We start from the raw sequence: 24,651 nt of genomic DNA, 5'->3' as shown, positions 1-24,651 counted from the left end.
TCAATTCAGTTCAACTTTTATTTATATAGCTCCAAACCAACATAGGTTATCTCAAGGCACTTCATTCGCTTGAATTACATTTTCATGATATAATCAATAAAGATTACTCAGCAGTTATTTATTACCTTCATCATCTGGGACAATCCAGAGAATTATAATGATACTCTGTATGATTTTAAAATGAATGCAGTTGCTGCTGTTTTCAATTGGCACTATTTGACATTAATTTGTAAATATGCATGATATTCAAACTTCCTCAATCTCATTGGTTTGAAACAACGATAAGTATAAATGCTCCAAACTTCCACAGCCATCATGGTACCTGAAGAACAGTGTGAATGTGAAAAAGGAAGTCGGTTAAGTATTTTGTAATTTAGTCGTGAACTTTAGATCCAAGGGTAGAATTATCATCAAGACACACGGAAGATTGTACAGTGGCTGGTGTGGATGTGTGTTTGTGTCTCTAGCATTTCTCCTTCTCTGTGGACATTCTCCCATCATGCCATGCTTCTCTGGTGTTCCGTAGGGCCTTCGTCCTCTCAGGGTCCACCACCACGTAGTCCACGCGGGCATGGTGGCCACGGGTTCGCCCCTCGCCTGCTCTGCCGCGCTCATCGACGCGCTCATTGCCCCCTGCCCCCACGTTTGCTGTGCAATTTTTCTAGAAAAGCAAAGACGCAAACCAGAAATGGGGCTGTTTGAAAAATTCAGCATGACATCATCTTTGAGGGATGGATCTTCTGGACCTTTGATCCAGCGGTTGAGGATAGTTAAATAAGTTCTGTTGTCTGTGTCAGGCTCAGAACTTATCAATCAATCATTTTAAACCTTAAAAAAAGGTTCATCCAGCTTGGGAGAGAGAGCTAAAGAGAGAAAGAGAGCAGAGGTACCTGTCTCGCAGGTGTCGCTCGGCCAGTGTGGAGGTCCAGGTCCAGGTACTCCACCTGTTTGTCGCCTCTGGCTGGCCTTTGTAAAGGGCTGCTGGCTCCGCCCTCTGAGGCCCTGTGCAGCATGAGTCTCAGAGACTGAATGACACACACACACACACACACACACACACACACACACACACGCACACGAGAAGACAAGAAGATGGAGACAACCAAGTTAGTTCTAGATTGAGTGAAAGAAAGACAAAAACGTGGCAGGAACCCAGGAAGGATAGAGAGATGCAAGGATGAAAGATAGGAAAGGGGAAGGGAAGGAGAGAAGGAATGGAGGATGTCTGGAAGGAGACAGAAAGGAAAGACGGAAGGGAAGAGGTAAGACAGGAAATACAGTGTCTATTACCTGCTCTCCAGCGCTGAAGCTGAGGTTTGAGGTTGTCATGGCGACGTAACTGTCATCAGGGTCATCAGAGTCGGACGATGGGGAGGAGCTGTGGGCCGAGCTTCCCCTGACTGACTGAAGACTGGACAGACTGAAACACACACACACACACACACTCTATATTTGCTGGTGCGGTTTCCTACTTATTAAGTAGTAATGGATAGCAGCTATCGATCACCACCACACGAGGGCAGTGTAACATCAAAATAGAACAACTTGTTCAAAATGCCACATGTTTTATGCTCTGACACACATTTACCTCCCCCACTGCATAAAACACATTATATATCACACACACACACACGCACGCACACACACACACACACACACACACACACACAAACACACACGCTTACTCTCGTGTGAAGGTTCGAGTGACAGGCGAGCGGACAGGGGGTGGGACTTCCTGCCATTCCTGCTGCACTTGAGTGATGTCCAGAGGAGCTGGTTTCACTGGGAGAGACAGAGAAGAGGCAGAGAGAGAGCAAGAGAGAGGGGGGAGAGAGAGAGAGAGTGCAGTACAATCAATACTGTTTCTAAACCTGTGTTGTGTGTGTTTGTGTGTGTCTGGACTGCAGCCTTGTTGAGTGAAGTGGAAGCAGGCAAATAATTAAGACTGAAGGAGAGCGAGAGGAAAGAGAAATGGCTGTTGGGGAGAACCTCAAAGAGAAAGACTGAAGGACGTTTTCAGGATGTGAAAGAGTGCCAGAGTTTCACATGCAATAAGCAGGACCACAACCTGATCCTACAGCAGAACTGCCAGACTGAACGATCAGCTGATCATCTTAACAGACTAACACAAGCAAATGTCATTTACTTTTCTGCTGTCCTCATATTATCTTTAAGCAATAAGGAGACATCATCTGCATATCTGAATATATGTGAGCTGTGCTAGCAGTTTGTACCTCTGGGTTTGTGTGTCGGTTCTCCACCAGTCTGAGTTTTACTTCCATTCACAGGTGGAGTGGCACAAACCCCTGTGGTGGCACAACAAACGATGAGTCAACAAATTAGTTTTAGTCACCGATATCACACAATCACTAGTTAACCTCACCTATCAGCTGTGGTTTCAGGTTGCGGTGGACTGGAGGGGGCATCGCTTCCACCTCGGCTCCACCAGAAGCATTCACTGGATTCTTTCGAAGTGGCGGGGTGACAGGAGCGACGGGGGTCAGCGGGGAGTTCCGAAAGCCCATATGGGCCGGCGGGGGTACCTGCCTCCCCAGGGAAGCCTGCTCGCACAGGCCGGGGGGTGGGTGAGAGGGAAGGCTCGTGGAGAGAGGGGTCATTGGGACGTAGTTGGGGTAGCAGGGGTCAGAGTTCACAGAGCAAGAAGGTGGAGGAACTCTGAAGCAAAAGAGGGAGAAATGAGGAAAGACAACACTGAAGTTAGCTTCTGGTTCTATTAGTGGAAACAGCGTAAAATAAAGTCATGAGTCTTCAATAACCTTGGTGCTACCGGAGGCTCGGTGGGGGTGGCGCTCATGGGAACGTAGTTCTCATCCACATCGCCTTCTTCACAACAAACACTCCCCAGAGGAACCAAGCCTTTATTTATCTGAGACAGAGGAAATCACATAGAAAAAATGATACTTTGACAGTTTGCTGTGATTTTGCAGAAGTGATTATAATCTCTCGTATTCTGTTCTTGAGGTTTATCAGATTTAACTTACAAAATAGCTGCTGAAGCTCTCGTTGAACTCAAACGCTTCGTCACCACCTGAAACACACACAGAATACATATACAGTATATAGAAACATCATATAGGTAGTTCAGATAATTGTAGTGTTTCACCATTGTCGCTTCATTACTTATGTTATGTTTTCAAACATTATATTTATGCCATAAACGACCATGTTACCATCTAGTGCAGAGGTGGGCATTGCATAATCCAGTGGTTCCCAACATTTTGCTGCAGGGAGACGCAAGTATTGGGTCACGTCGAACACGTTTGCATGTTGGCAATACAGAAATGATATAAAAAATAAAAGGAAGAAAGGGCAAAAATGCATTCAGTGAGCATTAGGGGAATGTATGCAATAGCTTTTACAGGTCATTTATGTAAACTCACCCGTTTGTCAAATTTAAAACTCATTGTGGCCCTTGAGCCAAAAAGTTTGCCCACCCCGGATCTAGTGGCTACGATAAGGGGGTATAGTGATGGATAGAGTGCTTAAGTCAAACGTGACAGTTTGGGGGTGGAAATTAAACCTTCAACTTAAGTGGAAAAACCATTGTTGTGCATGGTATGAACCACAATTGAGCATATAATGAGGACCAATTTAGCTCTAGTTTTAAGTTGTGTTTAACAATCAATGTGACAACAATCATCTATAACAAATGTTTGTGGGTTGAAAATTGAAATTGAAAAAGTATTTATTTAATTTATGTCCCAACAAACTCTGCTTGCTTTACCTGTCTGTGTGCAGCCTGGTGTAGCAGCAGTGTTAATCCTCGGCAGCCGCATCTCAACTTTTTCCCCACCTGCTTCTGTCCCTCCCTCCCTCCTCTCCGACTCAGAGGTGGATCTGGGAAGTGTGGCCGAGCCCCTGTTTGAGCTCTCTCCCTGGGCTGCGACGGCCAGAGGCTTTGGTGGCCGTGGAGGTGGAGTTGGAGTGGACGCGTGGAACTCTGCCTGCCTTTGGGAGTCCACGCTTGGGGTGGAGGAAAGGCAGTGCGCAGGGCGTGGCAGGGGATTGGACGCTGGACGGGGATTTGGTAGCCGCCGATAATGTTTGAGTGGATACTTGAATGCCAGCCAGAGTGTGTGTGCATGTCATCACCAAGCGATGTCCCCACAGGACGTAGATGGAGGTCCAGGGAGTGTTTCCTGGGGTGAGGGGAGGGGTGACAGCGAGGTCTACCCGTCCTTTGCTGGAAGTTAGAGGTCAAGCTAGTGTCCTGTAATTGGCTGAGAGGACTGGACACTGTGGAAACATTCCAAGGGGCCATCCTAAAACCAGAGGAGAAGGAGGAGGAGGAGGATAAAGGGAATGGAGAAGAGGATGAGGACGAAGAGGAGGAGGGAGGTGGGCAGAGGATGCCATTGTAATCAGTGTCCAAAGAGGAGGAGGAACCAAGGGGACGGAAAAAGTGAGAAAAAGCAAAGAAAATATGATTAAGTAGCTCTCTTTCTACCCATACTCCCTTGCGTTGGTTTCCAGTGTTTGAGGCTGCGTGTGTTTACCTGATGTGACTCTGGCAGTGCGATAACCACAGGTTATCTTCTTCTGTGGTTCTGTCAGTCTCCAGGTGTGCCAAGCTCACAGGGTCATAAGGGGGTGGGGCAGACCTGGTTGCCACGGCGATGGGGACAGTGCTGCTGGTTGTGGTTGTTGTGGAGCCAGAGACAGGAAGTCTCTCTAGAGTTGCAAAAACAAGAGCAGTGACCAAATAATTGACCAAAATTACAATAAATATAGCACTTAGTCGCAATTGTCCTGCAGGGAATTCTGGGCAATGGAGCGTACCTTTGGAGCATTAACTTTATGTTTGTCAATCAGCAAAAATGTTTATGTGCGGATTCATACCAAAACTAACACCCTTTGAATTCAAGCCCTTATTACAGTGTGCCCTGAAGAACAAGATGATTAAGGGGACTTCCAGGTTCCCTTACATAGCACTGGACAAATGGAAAGGATAGGAAGGAGAATAGCGACTATTCTTCCTCAAAGAACGTGCCTCCCCATGAACATGAATGCTCCTGAAACAAGCAATGTATTCTATGCGACGCTGACCGCCAGAATGAGCTCAGTATAACAAGAAACAAGAGTGTTTCCTCTGTGCTTAAGTGGTTAAACTCCCCACCACTTTATCACAAAAGTGATAAAGTGCACAGAAGCCTCCACCCTGAAACACACAATGAACTTGATGTGAGGTGGATTCATGTCCTCATAATGCAGGTGAGTCCCCACAATGTTACTGGATTGTCCAGATGACATGATGAATACATCGTCACTCAATCCCTCACACACACAAATACACACAGAGTCTCATCCATCTTTCTCTTTGCATGTTCTCTATCATGAGTAGTGAGGGACGTGTTACTGTTCTTTCCATGATACGCCTTGGTTATCTTCAAAACAAACCGCTCTGTGGGCTAAAATATGTGTTTCAGTGCTGGTAACTATAGCAGCAACCTCCATCCATCCTATACACTGAAATCTCACATTAAATGGACTTTCAAAGAAAACTGTATTACCAACTTACGAGTTGCCCTTAGCAACCATTGTTTTGTGGTGTTGTCATAGTTGGTGAGCAAATCACACCAATATTCGCCAGCATCGCCTGTCCTGACGAAGAGCAGATGAAGCCTGATGTGGCCTTTCCTCAGATTGTCTTTGTCGCATTGAATCCTTCCTGCAAACTGCTCATCCTGAGTCTTCGGCTCCTCAACACCATTGTCCATGTGATAAAGAACCTTCTGTGGTGTCGACTTGAACATACAGAGGAGGTTGGTGAGGAAGAGCCCTGCATTGATCAGGATGTCCCAACTGATTGTAATGTTATTGTTCTCCTCTGCCTCTGGGTCTGAGACAGTTCCTCAGCAACGTCCCCTGTGTTCGAAAAGGAGACACAAAAGAGACATGAAGAACACCTTCAACTGCACTTCCACTTCCATTGACCTGCCTTTTGTCCGTCTTGGCAGATGTATAACTCTCTAAGGGCGAGAGTAATATCATGTATTATTGGAAGCTCACCACAGACATTGGACGTCAAGGCAAGAAGAAGTATGCAGATCATGTCCCTCCTGCAGAGGACAACGACACCAAAGGCCAGATTCAGTCAGTATGTTTACATCCACATTTAGTCTGACTACTCTAATTAAGGCCAAAAATTCATTCTTTCCAGCATCATGTAAAGATTGGAATCTGCATAAAGCAAAGTAACATTCCTCTAATCATCATGTCGATTAGGCACAATGCATCACATAATGCCATTGGTAACTCTGGCCATTTATATGTTTTACACACATTTTTGCCTTACTCACATTGCAGACAAATATCAGAGTATAATTGATGTGCAGTTACCGTAATAAGGGTTAATCCTTCCGTCATAAACTGTGGAATATGTTATTTGTTGGCACCATCAGCCCATGACCATGTGACTTGCAGGAAGATACTGCACTGAAATCTTTTGGGTGCATTACATCAGCCAGGCCAAGCTGAAAAGGAAAACGTCTGGTTTAATATTTTCATTCGCTTTTGACTGTTATCATCATAACCTCATATTCTTTTCAATTATTATTACCAAGTAGTCGTAGCAGTGTTACCAAAATATGACACACCTGCTAACCACTAAGACCATGACCTTATGGGTCAGGCTCACAATTTATCATTCAACCCATAGACAGCTAGTGTAAATAGAAATATACATATAGATTTACATGGCAGCTGAAAAAGAGCTCTATCATAGAAAACTAAGGTAATATACAGTATTTGTGAATTGTATTGTTTACATATTATCAAGGAGGAAATCAAAACTTGTACAGACTGTTAGAGCATTAAATGCACCCCAACACCACAACTGCTTTGTAAATTAACCGTTTGAGTCAGTTCTTACCTGTTTAGGTAATAAAGCTGTCCCACGAGTTTTAACTGTCTAAAACAAAGTGCATAATGAGGAAGTGCATATTGAGGAAGCAGCTCTAGTCTCATGTGATGCCTCAACCTCGTGACCGGTTTTAAGCCTTGAAGGTGTGTCTACCTTAAACTGAACCGACTGCTTAACATTTGAGAAACATGAACTTCATAGTATATTGTTCATGATCACAAAGCAGGGCTGTGCTGATGTTTCAGTTTCCTCAAAGTACAAGTACAAAGAATAGAGCATTGAGATCATTTACCCCAACAAATGCTGACACCAAACTAAACCCCGAAACACACAGATCACACAAACCACTCAGATATAAGATGCATTTATTATTTCTGTACATTGTCCACAGTATCCAACAGGTTTATATACCATATTGTCTCTGGTATCATTCAAAGCAGTGACATCACTCCCCATATACTGTACCAAACCTGATGGTACAGTATATGGGGCCGGTACTAGCCGTAACCTTCTGCAATTACAGGCAACTAAAATGTACTGAAACTACAAAATACACCAGTGTACATTCCTTTAACCATGTTGCAAAGACCTGGACATAAATTTTACAAGTCATGACTTTTTAACAAAACACATTTAAATGATTTACCCCTCACATAACAATATGGTCAGTGTGCAGGAGCCTTGTGAAACACAGCATCAGTGCAGGTTAGGTGTAACAGATTGGGCCCCACCCAGGGAAAACCCAAACAAGTCAGACTCACTATACTTCAGTTCCCCACACATGCCAACCGCTATCACAACATTCACACACATCAATGATTTGTAACTTTAAAAGGTTGCTTGTCATAGTAAATTGACAATTTACCGACCTATACAGGAACAATCAGGATACAGTCGGTCTTGCTGTTACGATTTGCCAGAATAGAGGACCCAAGGTGCAGATTCACCGGAAAGTCTTTATTTAGACGAGGCAAAAATATCCACGGAAACCAGCAATCAAAATCATGGAATGCCACAGAGGGCAACAGGAAAACCACATGCACACCTAACATAGCAAACTGACGCAGGCGTAAAATCAGGTAACTAAACCAACAATCCGAGGACAAACACAAATCACACAGGGGTTCATATACACACCAGACAGGGGAGGAGACAAAGAGACACAGGTGAAACACATTAGGGCAGACAGGTAATCACGATGATGGGAAACACATTGGCAGGAAGTATAGGTAGCAGGGACATGGCCACGACAGGGTTTCACAATAAAACAGAAAGCACACAAGACAGATCCTAACAGTACCCCCCTCTCAATGCAAACACTTGCTTGCTCCCAGATTACTTCTGAAGAAGCCACGGACCTGGGTGGTTCCTCATTGATCCACCAAAATAACCGAAAAGACCCTAAAACTCTATCTTTAAGACGCTAAGTAGAGTTAGTAGTTAGCTGTAAGACTTGAAGTCTTACAGCTAACTACTAACTCTGCCGTGACTTAGAGTCTTACAGATAGAGTATTTTAGAACGTATTTTCGCGTATCAAACGTTACGTCTTACAGTCTAAGACGTCTTACAGTCTAAGAGGTAACGTTTGATATGCGAAAATAAAACACATTCCCACTCCCATGATACTGTGACAATTAACATAGACATCGGTGAGCTAAATGGGTAAAGTTTCTTTTTTGCGGGTTGCAGGTTGGGGTTCGGTGCCTTGCTCAAGGGCATCCTCGGCAGTGGCCTGGAGGCAAGCTGGCAACTCTTTTGCTGCCAGCTGCAGACCAGAAGTATTCACTTATGTGAACACTTCACATAAGTGAACACTTCACGTAATTGCATAGACATGCAAGTGTTATAAAACACATTAGGCAGTGCAGCGTGTAGTAAATACTTCACGTAATTGCATAGATGTGCAAGTTTCATATAACACTTCACATTTCATGCCCTCACACATGTTTCACGCAAAGGCAATGACACACACATGAAAGTTTGCGGACCCCTCCTACACACACGTGCCGGAAGGGGCACCGCAGGCAGCCAGCCAGCAGCCGGCGCCAGTGGAGCAAGTTGGGGTTTGGTGCCTTGCTCAAGGGCAACCCCGGCAGTGGCCTGGAGGCAAGCTGGCAACTCATTGGCTGCCAGCTGCAGACCAGAAGTATTCACTTATGTGAACACTTCACATAAGTGAACACTTCACGTAATTGCATAGACATGCAAGTGTTATAAAACACATTAGGCAGTGCAGCGTGTAGTAAATACTTCACGTAATTGCATAGATGTGCAAGTTTCATATAACACATAAGGCAGTGCAGAGTGCAGGGGAAGCTTATTGCCCTGTCACGTGAGGTAAGCCTTTGTGGTCCACTTAAAAAATATGAGGAACACAATCAACAAATGAAGTCACATTGTTTTTTCTTCAGTTGTCTCCTTACTTATGGTTGAACAAAAAGTTTAACCACATACAGCTGCAGGATCCGGCTTTATAGTGTCAGAATAATGCTGTGTTAGCATCAGTTGTTCTGAGTGACTTTGTTGCCTCAGTGCTGACTCCCACTGGTGAGTCATGAGACTAAAACGTTGCCAGTTAGATGGCAAAACATGTAAAAAACGTGCAGGTACATCATTACAAAATGAGGTAATAGAACATTTGTGCATCTGTAATGAATTACACTACTTGTGTAACCCACTCGATTGAGGTCAGCTTATAACCAATACATCAACAAACTCGACCGAGCACCATCAAAGATACTTGGCTCATAGTGTGACTATAGTCGATGTCTGGGTTGAAAACACGGTAGTGGATCCACCTTTTTTGCCTCAGTCCAGAGCGTTAAACAAACGCCGAGCTGAGGTCAGTTGAAACTATAAACATTTGACAACATCATCAAATATGACAAATATCATATGATAATGTAAAACCATATAAAACATGATGATATAAAGTTCACTGCCTGAGAGCAAAAAGCAAACAGAGACAGATGACAACTACGACTAAGGCAAACCCTGCTAAGGCAGCATAGTGATTCCTTCCTTGGCGCGCCGGCTCTGGACTCTCAGCTGTGGGTTGTTTGCTTGCCGCTGTGAAAAGATCAAACAAACACCAATCAGACCAGTCAAACTCATAATAATACCAAATAATCTGGGTGTGTTACTTCGAGTAAGTGTACTTTGAAGTTTCTCTTGCACAAATACAAGAGCCAAAAATCACAACATGGACTTACTGCTTACAGCGAGGTCACACGTCTTGAAGTGCTCATTGGACCCAACCATGACGACACACTGATACATGCCCGAGTCGCTGGGCCTCAGCTGCCTGATCCAACATTCCACCTTTCCACTCTCCTTAACATCACACCAGGCTCGCCCCCTGTAGAGCTGGTCTGGAGACTGCAGGTCCTCGTTGCCGTCTGTAAATTTGAAAACGGTCCTCAGGGGATCGACGTACATGACGTCGATGAAGAGAGAGCGAAGAGGCACCTGAGGCTGTGCGGGGAAATGCCACGTCATCGTGACGTTACCGTTCTCCTCCGCCCTGTAGACCTCCTGTTCCACGCTGACCTGGAATACACTTCGACCTGCAGAGACACGGAATCAGAAGAAATTTTAATAATGGTTATGGCGTCCTATAGAAAGAAGTATAGTTCACTGCTGAATTCTGAGCTTTGCCTGGAAAGATCTAATTGCACATTTTTTATATCTCCTTCAAATTCCAAACTTCTGCCATAGATGAATCTTCGGCATTTCATTCTCTCTGCTACTTCACCTTGGATTACAAACGTTGTCAAAGTGGAAACAGTGAGCATATTTGTATCTAACGAAACAAATCTGACACTCACCTGTGGCACGTAACACAGCAAACACCACCAGGAGACACGCAACTGCTCCCTTCATCCCCACACGGCCTAGATGGCAGCCCAAAGGAGTGAATGTGACATACACACACACACACACACACAAACAAACACACAAACACACACACACACACACACACACACACGTGAGGATTTGGTGCCGTTCTGGTTTGGGTCTCGTTCGGTTCTGATACAAAACATGCTCTGAGTTTGTTGTTGTTGTTGTTGTTGTTTGACATTTGGATCACTTCAGCCATGTAAGAACGCCCCTGCAACGGCAAATACACTTTCCCTAAACGCTCCTTAAACATTTTTAATCTTTTAATTAACATTTCAATCAGGTGTGTCGGAGGAGACTGTGAATCTTCGACTCCTTCGCAGTGATAAGTAGTTAATAAATAGATAATTCAAAATGGGCGACGATGGCGCAGTTATCGAACATTTTTAACTTTCGGTTTGACTCAGTTTTGGTCTGCGCAAAATGCAATAATAGAAATCATGGAAATAAGCCTCGAAAGATGATTTTTACATTCTTACACAGCCGTTTGTGGAACAGAACCGAGGGAGAAACGCTGTGTTGTTTTTGGTTTCATCGTAAATCAGAGAAAAATCACACGATGAATAAACAAGCAGATAACGTTGCAGAAGACGAAAACAACATTAGAGCTTTTTACCTCTGCAATCCGGAGCGGATTCTGTTGGAAAACTCCTTGGATCCCGATACAAACAGTTAGAAGGCAGCAGGTCGTCACTTGCAGGACCTTAGTCGGGATCCAAAACGCATATATCCGCATTGCTCTGTCGAGTCTTCGAAACGACCATGTGAGGGCGCACACACTTACACACTTCGTTCCACAAGTGGCAAAAATACAACAAACAGCTTTAAGGTAAAGTGCGTTTAATCACATTTTTTCAAATGACAAACAATGTGGTAGTTTGTGCTTGAAGTCATTATAGGAAAGGACTTTGGCATTATGATTGCATATTTATGATTCCTATGACACTTTCATTAAGAGTCTGAGCACATTGGTGTCTGGAGGTTCACCCTGAGTTATCACTGGCTCTATGTAGGACCCTGGACCACTATACATCATCTCACTCTCCGAGACCACTCCTGCTGTAACTGCCATCATCCACAGCTGTGTAACTAAGACGGCCATCTGACAAAAACATACAACTTTCAAAGCATTCATACAACAAACAATCACAATGTGCAAATAAAGGAACAGTACAATTGATATATAATGCTTTTGAGGGCAAATGGAAAGCTATAATCTCCCTCTCTCTCTGGGACTGGATTCCAAATCAGTCGTCCCGGATTGTCAGGAGTTTGTCAGCTTCCGGATCTGCCAATTCCCATCAATTGTTCAGATGAGATCGAGGTCAGACTGGCTAAGGCTGTTCTTCAAAAATCAGTCAATAATGCTTGCTTCCCAGCACAGAATATCTCTCTCTCTCCCCCTTTCTCTCTCTTTCTCTCTCTCTCTCTCTCTCTCTCTCTCTCTCTCTCTCTCTCTCATATTTGTAGTAAAGTGCAGCCACATTGAGAGCAGCAGCTATAAATCCAGCAAAGAGACCAATCCTTCCTCTGCTCTCTACTTTAGGGGGCTCAGGTGGGGCCGTCGTCTTCCTGGCTGCAATAACTAGATTGAAAAACAAACTGTATGTCACTGAAACACTAAATAAATAAATAACCAAACAGATTACAGCAGCAGATGATCCCAAAGAGTCTCATAAGTGTTAACAGGAAGTGTATGTGTTAGGTTTTGAATTGTCCAACCTTCAAATAAGACTTCACCTAATATACATTTTGTACACAAAGACTGTCTGGCAGTAAACCTTGGTGTGAATGTTCCACTTTTAATGAGGAAAAACTTACCAGTGACGTTGAGCCTGCTTTTATTCCATAAGCTCCGACATTAACTGTGTGAATCTCACAGAGGTAATCACCAGAGTCTTCAGTCCTGAGCCTGGACAGGTGAATGGTGAGGCGTCCTTCTCTTAAAGCATCTTTGTCACATTGCAGACGTCCTGCAAACTGCCGGTGCTGACACCCTGGGACCTCCTCCCCGTTACGTAGATGAAAAATACACAAATCATGGTTGGCCATTACACAGAAGACGCTCAGTAAACTGAAGGGAACAGGCGGGAAATTCCAACCCATGATGATGTTCTGCCTCTCTTCTGCCTCATAGTGAGTATGTGTCACCTTCACTACAAATGTTCCTGTCAGAGAAGAAAGAGACAAGGTGAGGACCAGAGTTGGATCCTGCAGACTTCACTTAGAGCAGGGGTGTTAAACATACGGCCCACGGGCCAAAACCGGGCCGCCATAGGGTCCAATCTGGCCCGCGGTATGACTTTGCAAAGTGTGAAAATTATAAGACATTAACGGCAAATTTAAGCTAAAGAGTGTAGTGGAGCAATTTCACATTTGTTTTTAAAGTCCAAGAATAGATCCTCTGATATTTTAGTAAATGATTACTCCGTGTAATCTCCGTCTGTGGACGGCTCGCCGCGCTTTCGGATCTTCTTGAAATTATATTTGCTCTCCGCTGCTCTCCTGTATTGTTGGCAGTGAAAGCAAATGTATCCATCCTAGAATTTAGCTCTCTGCGTTCCTAGTGAGTCAGTTCAGGTCACATTTCTACACAGATGTGGAAATGTATGTACATTTAAAATAATGTATAGATCTTGACCTCGTTTTATATATAGCGTATTGTCATTATTGTTTTTTGTTGAAATAAGCACTTGTTTTTCTTAAGAAATTTCAGGTTGTTCATAATTTTGTAAAAAGATAGTTCATTAAATGTAAACATTTTCAATATGTACTTGTACGTCTTTGCACTAAAACAAGGGGAAAACTTGGAGTTGTCCATTTACATTCAATTCCCATTCCCACTTGAGTTTAAATTATGCTGAATGTGGCCCCTGGACTAGAAAAGAGTCTGACAGCCCTGACTTGGAGTCTCTCTGTTTCAGCCTGGTTAGGTTCCATGTCCTATTTGAAAACGTAACTCTAACATACAAGGTCTTAAATCTGCCCGTATTACAAATGAGAGACTAGAATATGCAGTTAGTCACTGAGAATGTTTATAATATATCTTGTAAAAGCTCACCAAAGGTGTAGGCGATCAGGATGATGAGCAGCAGGATGTAGATCATCTTCCTCTCCCTGTGAGAGGGGACACAGTGAGTGAAGTCAGAGCCATAGCCTAATAAAAGTTTCTTTACATCCAAAAGTGGACTTCAGTGGTGTAACAGTTACACGGCCTTCAATGTTCTCCACATGACGGCGCGCACACCGGCCGGCCGGCGCGCACAAAGGCACGTCAAGTCAAGTCAGTTGATTAGCATAGCCAAGTATCACATACAATGTCTCAAAGGGCTTTCTGTATTGTAACTTCAGTGAGGTGTGTTTGACTGTATTTATAAAGGCCGTTCCTTTGTAATTGGGTGACATCTAGTGGAGAGAAGTAGCACACTACGTTGCAATGCAATAAATGTGAAACGATTATTATTTTTTTTATCTATTTATACAAACAATGAAATTGAATATGGAAACCGAGTTTTCCAGGCAGTTGCTTGTAGTTTCAATGTGATTATTGTTTAGCTTGTCACTTTCGATGTAGGGTCATATTATGTCATATTATGAGAATTAAGTTGTTGTATTGTCAAGGAAAATATTGAAAATGTTAAGGAAATGTGTGCGCTCTGGCCAGGTTATACCAGTTATACTTATTAACAATGATATAGTAGTGGTATGTAGTTTTTGGAGTATTAATACGTTAAATACATTGCGCTGGTACTGACGTTTCCTTTGAATTCTTTGTATGTTACATTTAGACTCTTTTCTAGAAAATTCCGATCGGGATGATGGTGTTGAAGGCAGTGCTGCAGTCAACAAACAGGATCCTGGCGTAGGATCCTGGCGTAGGATCCTGGCGTAGGTTCCTGCAGAGTCCAGGTGCTGGAGGATGAAGTGAAGGGCCATGTTGAGAGCGTCGTCTACAGACCTGTTGGCTCTGCAGGGGGTCCAGGAGGGGGTCGGTGAGGGATTTCAGGTGGGGGAGCACCAGGCCCTCAAAGGACTTCATGACTACAGAGGTCAGAGCAACAGGTGTGTAGTCGTTAAGTCCTGTGGAGACAGCTGATCAGCGCAGTGCTTCAGCGTGGAGGGTGAGACAGAGTCTGGACCGGCAGCTTTGCAGGGGTTCTGACTCCTGAACAGCCTATCAACGTCCTTTTCTTGAAGTGAGAGGGTCGTTGATGAGGTGGGGGAGGAGGGAGCCTCTGTGAGGGCCATATGTGTGGAGGGGGGGCTGTTCTCACTCTAGGAGAGCAGTGCTGTAGGATCACTGTCACATCCTTGCACCAGCCACTGTTGGTGTAAAAACAGATACCTCCACCTTTCACTTTGCCGGAAAGTACATTACCCCAGCTGGTTCCCTTCACTTAGCCTTCTGCTCTGAGCCCTCTCTGTGAACAAAGGTTTCTTTCTCTATAGCATCATAGTTTACACATAGTCAATTCCCAATGAGCAAGCAAAGTTAAATGGAAATGAATATGATCATACTCATCATCAACAAGCGGGTTTTTTCCTAACTGCTAGCTGACCAGGACAACGCCATGCATGCCAGCCTAGTGGTGAGTGAGCTAATCGCGTAAAGTCCTGAACTGAACTGAAAGCAGGTGGCTGTGTGATTTGGCTTTCATGGTGGACATTACCAAGTACCTCACAGAGCTGAATGTCAAGCTCCAAAGTCCTAAACAGCTTCTCAGCTCTCTTTTCAGAAATGTGAAATCATTTTAAGCCAAGCTTTGAAGCTGTGGCAACAGGAATCACTCTGCACTTTCCTACTCTGCAAGAACAAAAGCCAGCTGTGACATCTGAATATGCTGATGAATGTGCAAAACTCCTTCAGGCCTTTGGAGAGAGGTTCAAGGACTTGAAAAGCAAAAACAATGAAGTGAACATATTTGCAACCTCGTTGAATGTGGAACCAGCTGATGTATCAGACAACCTGCAGCTTGAAATTATTGAGCTGCAAAGCAATGATGAGCTCAAAGGTAGAGACAACAATCTCTCTTTGCTTGATTTCTACAAACTGTATCTACATGTGGAGGATTTTCCTTTTCTGAGGAGACATGCTATGAAGTTTGCATCACTGCTTGTGACAACATACCACTGTGAACAGTTCTTCAAAACTGACTCTTGCAAAGACTCGGCTCCTCTCAAGTCTGACTGAGCCAAACCTGGACAACCAGCTGTGAGTAGCATCGTCATCACTGCCACCGGACATCAGAGCCTCACCAAGGAGAAACAGCTCCAGCCATCGCATTATGTCAGTCTGATATAATAATGGTTAAAATAATAAGTTAATATTTTTCTTATATATCAACATTCATCATATCAAATGCTGCTAAAACAACTTAACATCAGTGACAATGGAGGAAATAAGATGTACTATCTGATAAATGTTGTCTATGTTAGTTTTATGTTGCATTTTGCTACTTGAACATGACTTCCAACTTATTTCCACTGAATTGTCTCTGCTTTGTCGTTTATAATTTGCCACTTCTATTTTACTGTTAATACATGTTTCCTGTGACATTCCACTGCCTGTTGGAAAATGAGCTTTCCTCACAGGGAAACATAAGTGAAATGAACATACAAAGTAAACGTTTTTCATTGTTCTTATGCATGGGGATGTTGGAGCACAAAACACACCTGATTATTGCTTGAAGTAATGGCCATTGGCTGTCCCACCATGCTTGCTTTTTGGAGTTTTAGTTTATTTCCTACCATCAAAATCAATGAAGAATCGAAACACACTGCTTTGTCTGCCTGTTAAATCAGACTCAACGTTTAAAACAAACTCCTATGTCATGAGCACTATTCAGTAGGTAAACATGTTTATGCAACAACCTTTAAATTCCTCCAACTTAACCCCTAACATTACATTCAAAAGCTAAAAACACATCAGTTATGTACAACCAATGACCTAAGAGCACAAAACACAACATGACTCAACCCTACCACATCCTGTATTGTGTTCCATGTTTTATTTCATCATTGTTACTTGTAAAATATATGTATATATAATATATATAATTGCAACACCATACAAATGAATACATCACATTCTAAATTGACTGAAGATAGATCGACATGTCCAATCAAAATAGTATTCTTGTTTAAAAGACTGTAAAGGATCAGTTCACCCAAATCACCACCCAACACAATAGAAGAAATTTCAATTCTCATTTCAAAATGTACAAGATTTGGAAAGACAATAAGCGTCTTTGCAAAGACAATGTCCACAGGCCTTACAGTGGACAGTCTTACCATTTTCTGCCTTTCCAATAATTTGGCAGAAACTATTTTTCAATCAAAACTGTCCACTGGGAGGTCTGTGTTGTTTTAACCCTACAGGCTGCATTACAAATATGAACTTCTACAGATACATCAGTAGGTTTAGACTTTTTATGGAAGTAAAAAAAGTAGGTAAAAAACATAATTACTAATAAATAATAATTACGACCTCTTCATGACCTCTATGGTTGTCAGGCGTGGCTTTTTTAGTTGATCTTCCTGATCATCTTAACACACTGAACAAGAGCCTACAAGGCAAAGACCAGCTTGGACCGCAACTTTATGTGCACATGAAAGCATTCTGTGTGAGACACAACTACGCAACTTCAATGTCACACACTTCCCCGCACAGCCCGGAATCAAATGTGCTTTTCCAAAGGCCAAGCTTTCTGCTAAAACGGGTAAATATGCGTCTGTGATCACATCTCTCATGGCAGAAGTCAGTCAGCGATTCCAAGATTTTTGAGAAAGAAATCACGCTGTTGCGCTCTGCGAAGGGTTTCTTTCTCACCCTTACACCCTCGTAATGTAATGTAATGTAACTTATAGAATGTAATGTAACTTATAGAAATGCAGTGTGACAATTCTCTCCCTACCCAACTTCTACCGAGCTTGGAAAATAACAAGTTTCCTCTGTTGAGACACCACGCAAAAAGAATGATGAGATGTTCGGCTGAACATACATGTGCGCAACCCTTTTCTCTGTTAACTCAACAAGAGTAGATTTACAACTGAAAGGACCGACAGCCAACTCAGTGACGTCATTTGCACCACAACCACCAAACTTACTCCTGACCTTTTTTTTTTTTATAGAGGGCTGTGAAGGGGGATCATCATCCTGACTAAGGAGCAATCTGAGGCTGCTGTTATGAGAATGTGCTGCCAATCAATTTCGTAACAAAATAAATGGAAAGGTGGAAAGCTGTGATGGAGGCTGTTTTTTCTTTAAGCATATCAATTCTCAGACATAATTTACCTACATTTGATTGATTTTGCTAAATTCATTACACCAGAGGTGAGGCAATATACTGTGCCTCTATGGAGTGGCCCAGTCCTTCATATATTTTTCTGTATGTGGCCCTCGGTGAAAAACGTTTGGACACCCCTGGCCTAAACAATGTTTCTGGGACTGACAACACGGCCCAGCCCAGGGGGGTGTACAAGAGGGTAAAGAAAGGCTGAGGATTGAGGTTGAAAATCAAAGGCGGCATGAACGGGCTCTGTGAATGACGTTTTGATGGTGTGAATGTGGATCGGAGGGTCAGAGGAAACCCTGTAGAAGGACAGCGTGCCAGCAGGTTGGTCCAGATAGACTCCCAACCGCCTGGAACGAGGGGTGAGAGAAAACAGGTTGACCTTGTTTTTGCCATTCCAAATGTAATTGCCCTCATTGGAACAAATCAAACTCCAGGACCTGTCGTTGTAATGAAGCCTGCGATCATCCACCAACGCCCCCCCACCGCTCTTGTATGTTACCCCAATGGCTAAAGGTTTGAAGAACTCAACCTCCCAGTAACAGCGCCCAGCTAGTCTCTCCTCCAGCAAAAAAAGTATTGAGTTGAATCTCCCAGACGAGTGTGGCTGCTCCTCTTCCACCCAGGTCACCTTTCTATTCTCTTCTGACAGAGACAGGTTTTTGTGCAACATCTTGGAGCCAAAAGTGAAATCGCGGAAATCTGCGGGAAAGACAAACACTTTATTCCATCAACTATTAAAATATCCATATCATCGTTAACGGCAAATAAATAATAATCATAATTTTCAGTGTCAACATCTTAACAAGATTTTGGATTATTGTTTAAGCCAAAATCATCCTTCTATCATCTTTACAGACATACATACATTTCTTGAGGCCTGGCATCATCCGGACAGTTCCACCATGTTCAACACTGAGGAGAGAAACATCAGAGTTGAAAAGCTTTGAGACAAATACTGGAGTTATATAACTAATTAATATGACTCAACTGATGGTTGAACAGTTTCATAATAGGTACATAGTTAGAGTTTGGTCAAACAAGTAACCTTGTTCTGATGTCAGTTAAATGGTAAAGATTCACTGTAAACTGTCTTATTTGTGGCAGTTTAAGGTTTAGCGGCACACTCCTGTCTGGGTTTGTTGCTGTAATCAGCTAATAATGTGATAATTACTTGAGCTCCTTGAGGTGGTAGAGTGGATCTTCCCTCATCTCAGTGAGCTTTTTCACTCCTGAGGCTCCTGGGTGATTGTAACTCAGGTCCAGCTCCCTCAGGTGGTTGGGATTGGACTTCAAAGCAGAGGCCAAATCAGCACAGCCGAGCTCTGTGATCAGACAACCTGACAACCTGTGTGAACGCAGTGATTTGAAGATGAGGTTAGGATGTTTGCGTTTGGGATCAACAAAGTCTGTCTGTCTGTCTGTCTGTCTGTCTATCTATCTAAACTTTGTAGATTAATGCTACTACTTTTCTGGCAATCTGTTGAGTAGGATGGCTGTGAACTCTATCAGAGCCGCAGTCGTGACAAGCAACTATCCTGTACATATTCCCACGTTGGCCTCATGCAGCCATTCTGTACAACTTAGACAGGCTTCGGTACCTCTGTGGAAAATTTGTGTTATCTGAACTGTCTGTCATTGTGTGGATGGGGAGTGAAACAAATACCTCAGAGTCTCCAGTCTGCAGGATGGACTTTCTAGTCCTGCACAGAGCAGCTTCACTCCTGAGTCGTTCAGGTCCGTGTTACTCAGGTCCACCTCTCTCAGGGGCGAGTGTGGGAACTTCAGGGCAAAGGCCAGGTACTCAACCGACTCTGGAGTCAGTTTACAGTCTGCTAGCCTATCATGGATAATGGTGTTATAATACTAAAAACAGTCAAGAAAGATCACAGCAATGCTGAATTCCTGAGGAGAGTGGAGATCTTTAGTTTTACATATTTGGGCGAGAATATGCTAAATATTATAATGAAAATAAACTCACAAGGCCTTTCTGCTGCACCTCACAGCTGGTATGAGTCTCATTCTGCCTGCCTCTGATGTCTTGTAACTCTTGAGGTCGAACTCATTGAGATCTTTCTCTGACACCTGCAGCATGTAGGCCAATGCTGAGCATTGCATTGGTGTCAGCTCTGTTCCAGAGTGCTCTGTCGATTTCAGATGTTCCTGAATCTCATCTTTGACTGTGTGGTCTCTCATCTCAACCATGGCCTGGAAGAGGTTGATGCACCTGTCTGGTGAGACACCCTTTCTTCGTATGACTTTGAGGTAAGTCAGCATGTTCGTCCTGGTTTCTTGGCCTGGATCTGGTGAGGTTAAAAGGCCCTTTAGGACTCTACGGTTGGATTCATTCGTGAGGCCAAGAAGGAAACGCAGGAAGAAGTCCAGGTGACCATCCTTGTTCTCCAACACTTTGTCCACAGTCATCTTAAGAAGGTCAAGTTCAGTATATTCTTTCTGAAATGGTTGCTTCAGACCGAGGAAGCTTTGGAGTTCCATTGTGTTCTTGTTTGTGCAGCAATCATAGACATACAGAGCTCCAAAGAACTCCTGGATGGTCAAGTGCACAAAGCACAAAACCTTCTTCTGGGAAAATATTTCTTCTTCCCTAAGAATTGCGGTGCAAAACCCTGAGTAGACAGATGCCTCTCTGATGTCAACACCGCATTCTTCCAGGTCCTCCTCATAGAAAATGCGATTGTTCTTCTGGAGCTGAACGAATGCAAGTTTCCCAAGTTTTAGAAGAAATCCTCTTTGTGTCTTCAGAGGCTTCTCTTCATTTTTCTTTTTGCCATACTTCCTATTTCTGCGTTTTGTCTGGGCAAACAGGAAGCGTGCTAACATTTCCGTCAGTGTTTGAGGAATTTCAGCTTTCTCATCTCCTCCAAATGTTTCCTTAAATAATAGGGCAGACATCCAGCAGAAGATTGGGATCTGGCACATGATGTTGAGACTCTGTGAGGACCGAATGTGCTTAATGATTCTGTCAGCAAGGCTCGGATCATGACAAAACCTCTTTTTGAAATATTCCTCCTTCTGTGGGTCGGTGTACCCTCTTATCTCTGTCGCCATGTCTACCAACTGAGCAGGGATCTGACTGGCTGCTGCAGATCGGGAAGTTATCCAGAGGAGAGCATCTGGAAGCAGGCAACCCTGGATGAGGCTGGTAAGGAGATCACCCACAGATGCAGTGTCAGTGACAGATGTTATTCTCTTGTTGTTCAGGAAGTCCAGCTGATCTCTGCTTTCATCCAGGCCATCCAGGATCACTATCACCCTGGCTCTGCTGTAATCCTCCTGTGTCAAACCTCCAATTCCAGGGTGAAAGTCAGTCAGGAGCTTGTGCAAGCTTTTCATACCTGAACTCAAATTCAGCTCTCGGAAAGCGAGACAGAACACTAAGTCTGTGTCCTGGTTTGCTTCTCCCTCAGCCCAGTCAAGAATGAATTTCTGCACTGAGAAAGATTTTCCAATACCTGCAATCCCCTTCGTCAATACAATTCTCGGGGGTTTCACTTGACTTGCCAAAGGTTTGAAGATATCACAAAGGCTCACTGTATTTTCACACGGTTGTTGCTTTCTCTGCACGATGTGGCTGATTTCGTGTTCTTCAAACTGCCACTGAAGCCCTCCAGTTGTGATGTGGAGAGATGTGTAAATGCTTTTCAGGGCTGCTGTTCTTTTGTCTTCATCACCTTCAGACAACAAAGTAAATTTCTTCTTCATTGTTTCCCTCAGTGTTGTTGTTGCTTCCCAAACAGGCTTGTCCCCTGGAACAGTCAAACAAGTATTTTTGCAATGTACGTTCTGTGTTCTTGTTCTCTCAGCACCGACATTATACTCTGGTTGACGGTCAAAACAGTGACATCCAGTGGTCATAATATTAAATACTTTTATTTTACAAGGAACTAAGACATATATCCTGCTACAGGAGGTAAAGACTGACCCAGCCACAAAGTTACAATGGTTGCTTTTACTACAGAAGTCAATTTACTTCAATTATTTTATTATGTTGTTAACTGTTCCTAACAGAAACTTGTCATTTTGTTACTCTTAAATGGGTTAGTACTGTGTGTGATGATATGATACGAAAGGGATCAAACTTGCTGTCATATCAATAAGCAATAATTACTAGACAAGAAAAAAGGTTATTAACGTATTCCGACATTCTCGTCGTTTTTTTTATACTTTAGTAATGGTTAATAAACAGGATGCAGGTGACTTTGACTTACCGTCGTCTGTACCAGCATTGGTGTCTGGAATGGTTATGGACGTCTCTCCAGACATTTGGCTTCTGGGAGAACAACACCACAATGTTGTTACATTGCAGTCACAAATGCATTCACCAGTTTCATTATAACGATGATGAGATGGTTGACTTACAGAGCAGAATAAATATAAACTAAAAAGCAAGAACAACAAAGAAATTCTTCGAGAAAATGGTCATTGGGTCTCTTAAATATTAAATACATAAATAAAGGTGATTTATTTTGATCCCCGAGGGGAAATCAAAATAATTATATTGCTTCCGCTTGAAATGAAGTAATTCTTGCATCTTTAGTCCTGCTGATTTAGAGACATTATGTGTTTGTGTAGAAGGACTTAAAGTGCTTTGAGAGGTGAGATGTTTCACTTACTTCTGAAATTCTATAGGTTCACTCATGGACCAATCACTCTTCAAAGAGATCAAACTGGGTGTTGTTGATGCAGTTGATTTATGCCTTTTACATGTCAGACCTGTCAACTCCTTTTCTGGTTCTGCCTGTGCTGAGGAGCTGCAATCGACCAAAACAAAAATGCACAGTTTTTTAAGACAAATGTATGTTTACGAGATACAAATTACTGCAAATATATAACATAATAAAACATAATAAAGTCAAAGTACAAACAGTGTACAGCTATAACAGTTATTTAATTATATAGATTTCATTGAATGACTAAAATGCTCTCAGCAACTTCACAATCATCCTGCCTACATGCTTTATTTGTTTACATATGTCAAAACAAGCTGAATCTCACCTGACTGACAGCGCGCTCTGTGTGCTGTTCGCCTGATCGGTCATGTCAGGCTCAGAGGGCGTGTCAGGCTCAGAGGGCGTGTCAGCCTCAGAGGGCGTGTCAGGCTCAGAGAGCGTGTCAGCCTCAGAGGGCGTGTCAGTCCTAGCTCGCTTCATCCCTTTCCGGCTCCTGTTGTCAAGGCTCAAGGCTGCAGCGCACAAAACACACAAAGAAAAACTCTTCATCCAAATTTGTCTCTCATGTTCTGGCAGGTTTACAGTCTATCTGTTAACCTAGATGATTGATAAGTTCTGCGCCTGCCCACCGCAAGCAAATATCTGCAGTCAACTCTTGGCCAGATTTTATCTTGATTAAACTACGAAAGAACTGAAAGACGCATTTACAAACTTGCTGATCTGAACTTCTCAACTACCATAGCACGATAGACATTCAGACGGCATTCACAGCTCGCAGCTTCCCCGCACCGCTCCAAATAGACGCCGCCGGCCGGACGAGCTCGGTCGGCGTGTCTGGGAATTTTAGCGATGTTGTGGGTCTGTAAAGCCCTTTGAGACATTGTATGGGCTATGTAAATCAACTGACTTGACTTCGTGTAGCGACTTTTAGAAAAGCCAAATGGCTACTTTCCTTACTGAGGTAACACTTACCTGCTAACCGAAGCTAATAGGCTGGCCGGGGCTTTATTCAGTCAAACAGCGCTCTTTCAGGTCTACGCTGTAAAAGTGCCGCTTTTTTTCCATTTCACAGCGTGCCTGAGGGGCGTGTCAGTGATACACTTCCGCTCATTGGCTCACGGCAGCACACACTGTGGGCCGCACACTGTGGGCCGCCCACATCGTTGTTTCACAGCGTGCCTGAGGGGCGTGTCAGTGATACACGTGTCAGTGATACACTTCCGCACACACTGTGGGCCGCACACTGTGGGCCGCCCAGATCGTCGTTTCACAGCGTGCCTGAGGGGCGTGTCAGTGATACACGTGTCAGTGATACACTTCCGCACACACTGTGGGCCGCACACTGTGGGCCGCCCAGATCGTCGTTTCACAGCGTGCCTGAGGGGCGTGTCAGTGATACACTTCCGCTCATTGGCTCACGGCACACTGTGCACTGTGCACTGTACACTGTGCACACTGTGTGCCTGTGCGGCACACAGTGTGCACAACACAGTGTGCACAACACATCGGTGGGCCGCCCACATCGGTGGGGGCATGTCAGTGCTCGCCGTGAGGGGCGTGTCAGTGCTCGCCCCTCAGCACTGGGGCGTGTCAGTGCTCGGGGCTCGCGGTAGCACTGTGGTAGCGGTCGCACTGTGGCACCACAAACCTAGCGGTCACACCACACAGTGCTGCCGTGAGCAGGCGTGTCAGTGATGGGTCATGCAAGTCATGCAAATCAGAACAGCCGATGATGAGTCAAAGCTGGCTCCCCAGTGGTTACCTTTCGCTGCTCACATTGGCTCAGTTCTCCTCATGGCAGCACTGTGTGGCGTTTAGTGTTTAGTACATTACGATCATTTTGGCAGTCGCTTTTATCCAATCAAAGCGACTCACAGTACTTTA

General features: G+C 43.8%; 2 protein-coding genes and 1 long non-coding RNA gene across 10 annotated transcripts; all 3 read right to left on the bottom strand.

Moving 5' to 3' along the window:
- Window positions 1-7,037, bottom strand: LOC143010675 (uncharacterized). 7 transcript variants are annotated; one of them, XM_076163161.1, is made up of 14 exons: window positions 6,893-7,036; window positions 6,361-6,494; window positions 6,031-6,080; window positions 5,540-5,860; window positions 4,518-4,692; window positions 3,746-3,984; window positions 3,003-3,049; window positions 2,778-2,887; window positions 2,384-2,676; window positions 2,235-2,306; window positions 1,686-1,782; window positions 1,291-1,420; window positions 891-1,025; window positions 1-661 (listed from the first exon to the last, which is right to left on the bottom strand). In XM_076163161.1, the coding sequence occupies exons 3-14, from the start codon at window positions 6,071-6,073 to the stop codon at window positions 464-466; spliced, it is 1,860 nt and encodes a 619-aa protein (XP_076019276.1). In that variant the 5' UTR covers window positions 6,074-6,080; window positions 6,361-6,494; window positions 6,893-7,036; the 3' UTR covers window positions 1-463. The 7 variants fall into 7 exon arrangements, with proteins under 7 accessions (XP_076019276.1, XP_076019271.1, XP_076019270.1 ...); XM_076163156.1 differs by lacking the exon at window positions 3,003-3,049 and having other exon boundaries at window positions 3,746-4,283; window positions 5,540-5,886; window positions 6,893-7,037; XM_076163155.1 differs by lacking the exon at window positions 3,003-3,049 and having other exon boundaries at window positions 3,746-4,283; window positions 6,893-7,037.
- A 5,245-nt stretch (window positions 7,038-12,282) lies between these two features.
- LOC143010688 (uncharacterized) lies at window positions 12,283-13,934 on the bottom strand. The gene is made up of 3 exons (XR_012964839.1): window positions 13,846-13,934; window positions 12,606-12,952; window positions 12,283-12,369 (listed from the first exon to the last, which is right to left on the bottom strand). It is a non-coding gene; the product is annotated as an uncharacterized LOC143010688 (long non-coding RNA).
- Window positions 13,935-16,770: 2,836 nt separating this feature from the next.
- On the bottom strand, window positions 16,771-23,276 carry LOC143010668 (NLR family CARD domain-containing protein 3-like). 2 transcript variants are annotated; one of them, XM_076163139.1, is made up of 8 exons: window positions 23,093-23,276; window positions 22,711-22,848; window positions 22,306-22,367; window positions 20,058-21,843; window positions 19,743-19,916; window positions 19,251-19,424; window positions 18,945-18,991; window positions 16,771-18,778 (listed from the first exon to the last, which is right to left on the bottom strand). In XM_076163139.1, exons 1-8 carry the CDS (start codon window positions 23,245-23,247, stop codon window positions 18,213-18,215), a joined length of 3,102 nt encoding a protein of 1,033 aa, XP_076019254.1. In that variant the 5' UTR covers window positions 23,248-23,276; the 3' UTR covers window positions 16,771-18,212. The 2 variants fall into 2 exon arrangements, with proteins under 2 accessions (XP_076019254.1, XP_076019255.1); XM_076163140.1 differs by having other exon boundaries at window positions 22,306-22,364.
- Window positions 23,277-24,651: the final 1,375 nt, after the last annotated feature.

The sequence above is a fragment of the Genypterus blacodes genome, unplaced genomic scaffold, assembly GCF_046128005.1.
Source record: "Genypterus blacodes isolate CSIRO-AG114 ecotype Tasmania unplaced genomic scaffold, CSIRO-AGI_Gbla_v1 ptg000129l_1, whole genome shotgun sequence".
Classification (NCBI taxonomy): Eukaryota; Metazoa; Chordata; class Actinopteri; order Ophidiiformes; family Ophidiidae; genus Genypterus; species Genypterus blacodes.
Note: the sequence above shows the minus strand (reverse complement) of the source record. Positions and strands in the feature narration are given on the sequence as shown.

Bases quoted from the DNA above. Each gene is read 5' to 3' on its own strand.
- LOC143010675 (XM_076163155.1), bottom strand. From the start codon at position 6,073: ATGATCTGCATACTTCTTCTTGCCTTGACGTCCAATGTCTGTG. The intron at 2,888-3,745 runs GTAAAGCAAGCA...CCTCTGTCTCAG, and splicing joins ACCAGGCTGCACACAGACAG to ATAAATAAAGGCTTGGTTCC. The intron at 1,783-2,234 runs GTACAAACTGCT...TGTCTCTCCCAG, and splicing joins ACCGACACACAAACCCAGAG to TGAAACCAGCTCCTCTGGAC.
- LOC143010668 (XM_076163139.1), bottom strand. From the start codon at position 23,247: ATGAAGCGAGCTAGGACTGACACGCCCTCTGAGGCTGACACGCTCTCT. The intron at 21,844-22,305 runs GTAAGTCAAAGT...TGACTGTTCCAG, and splicing joins CAATGCTGGTACAGACGACG to GGGACAAGCCTGTTTGGGAA. The intron at 18,992-19,250 runs GTAATTATCACA...TTCTCTCCTCAG, and splicing joins TACCACCTCAAGGAGCTCAA to TGTTGAACATGGTGGAACTG.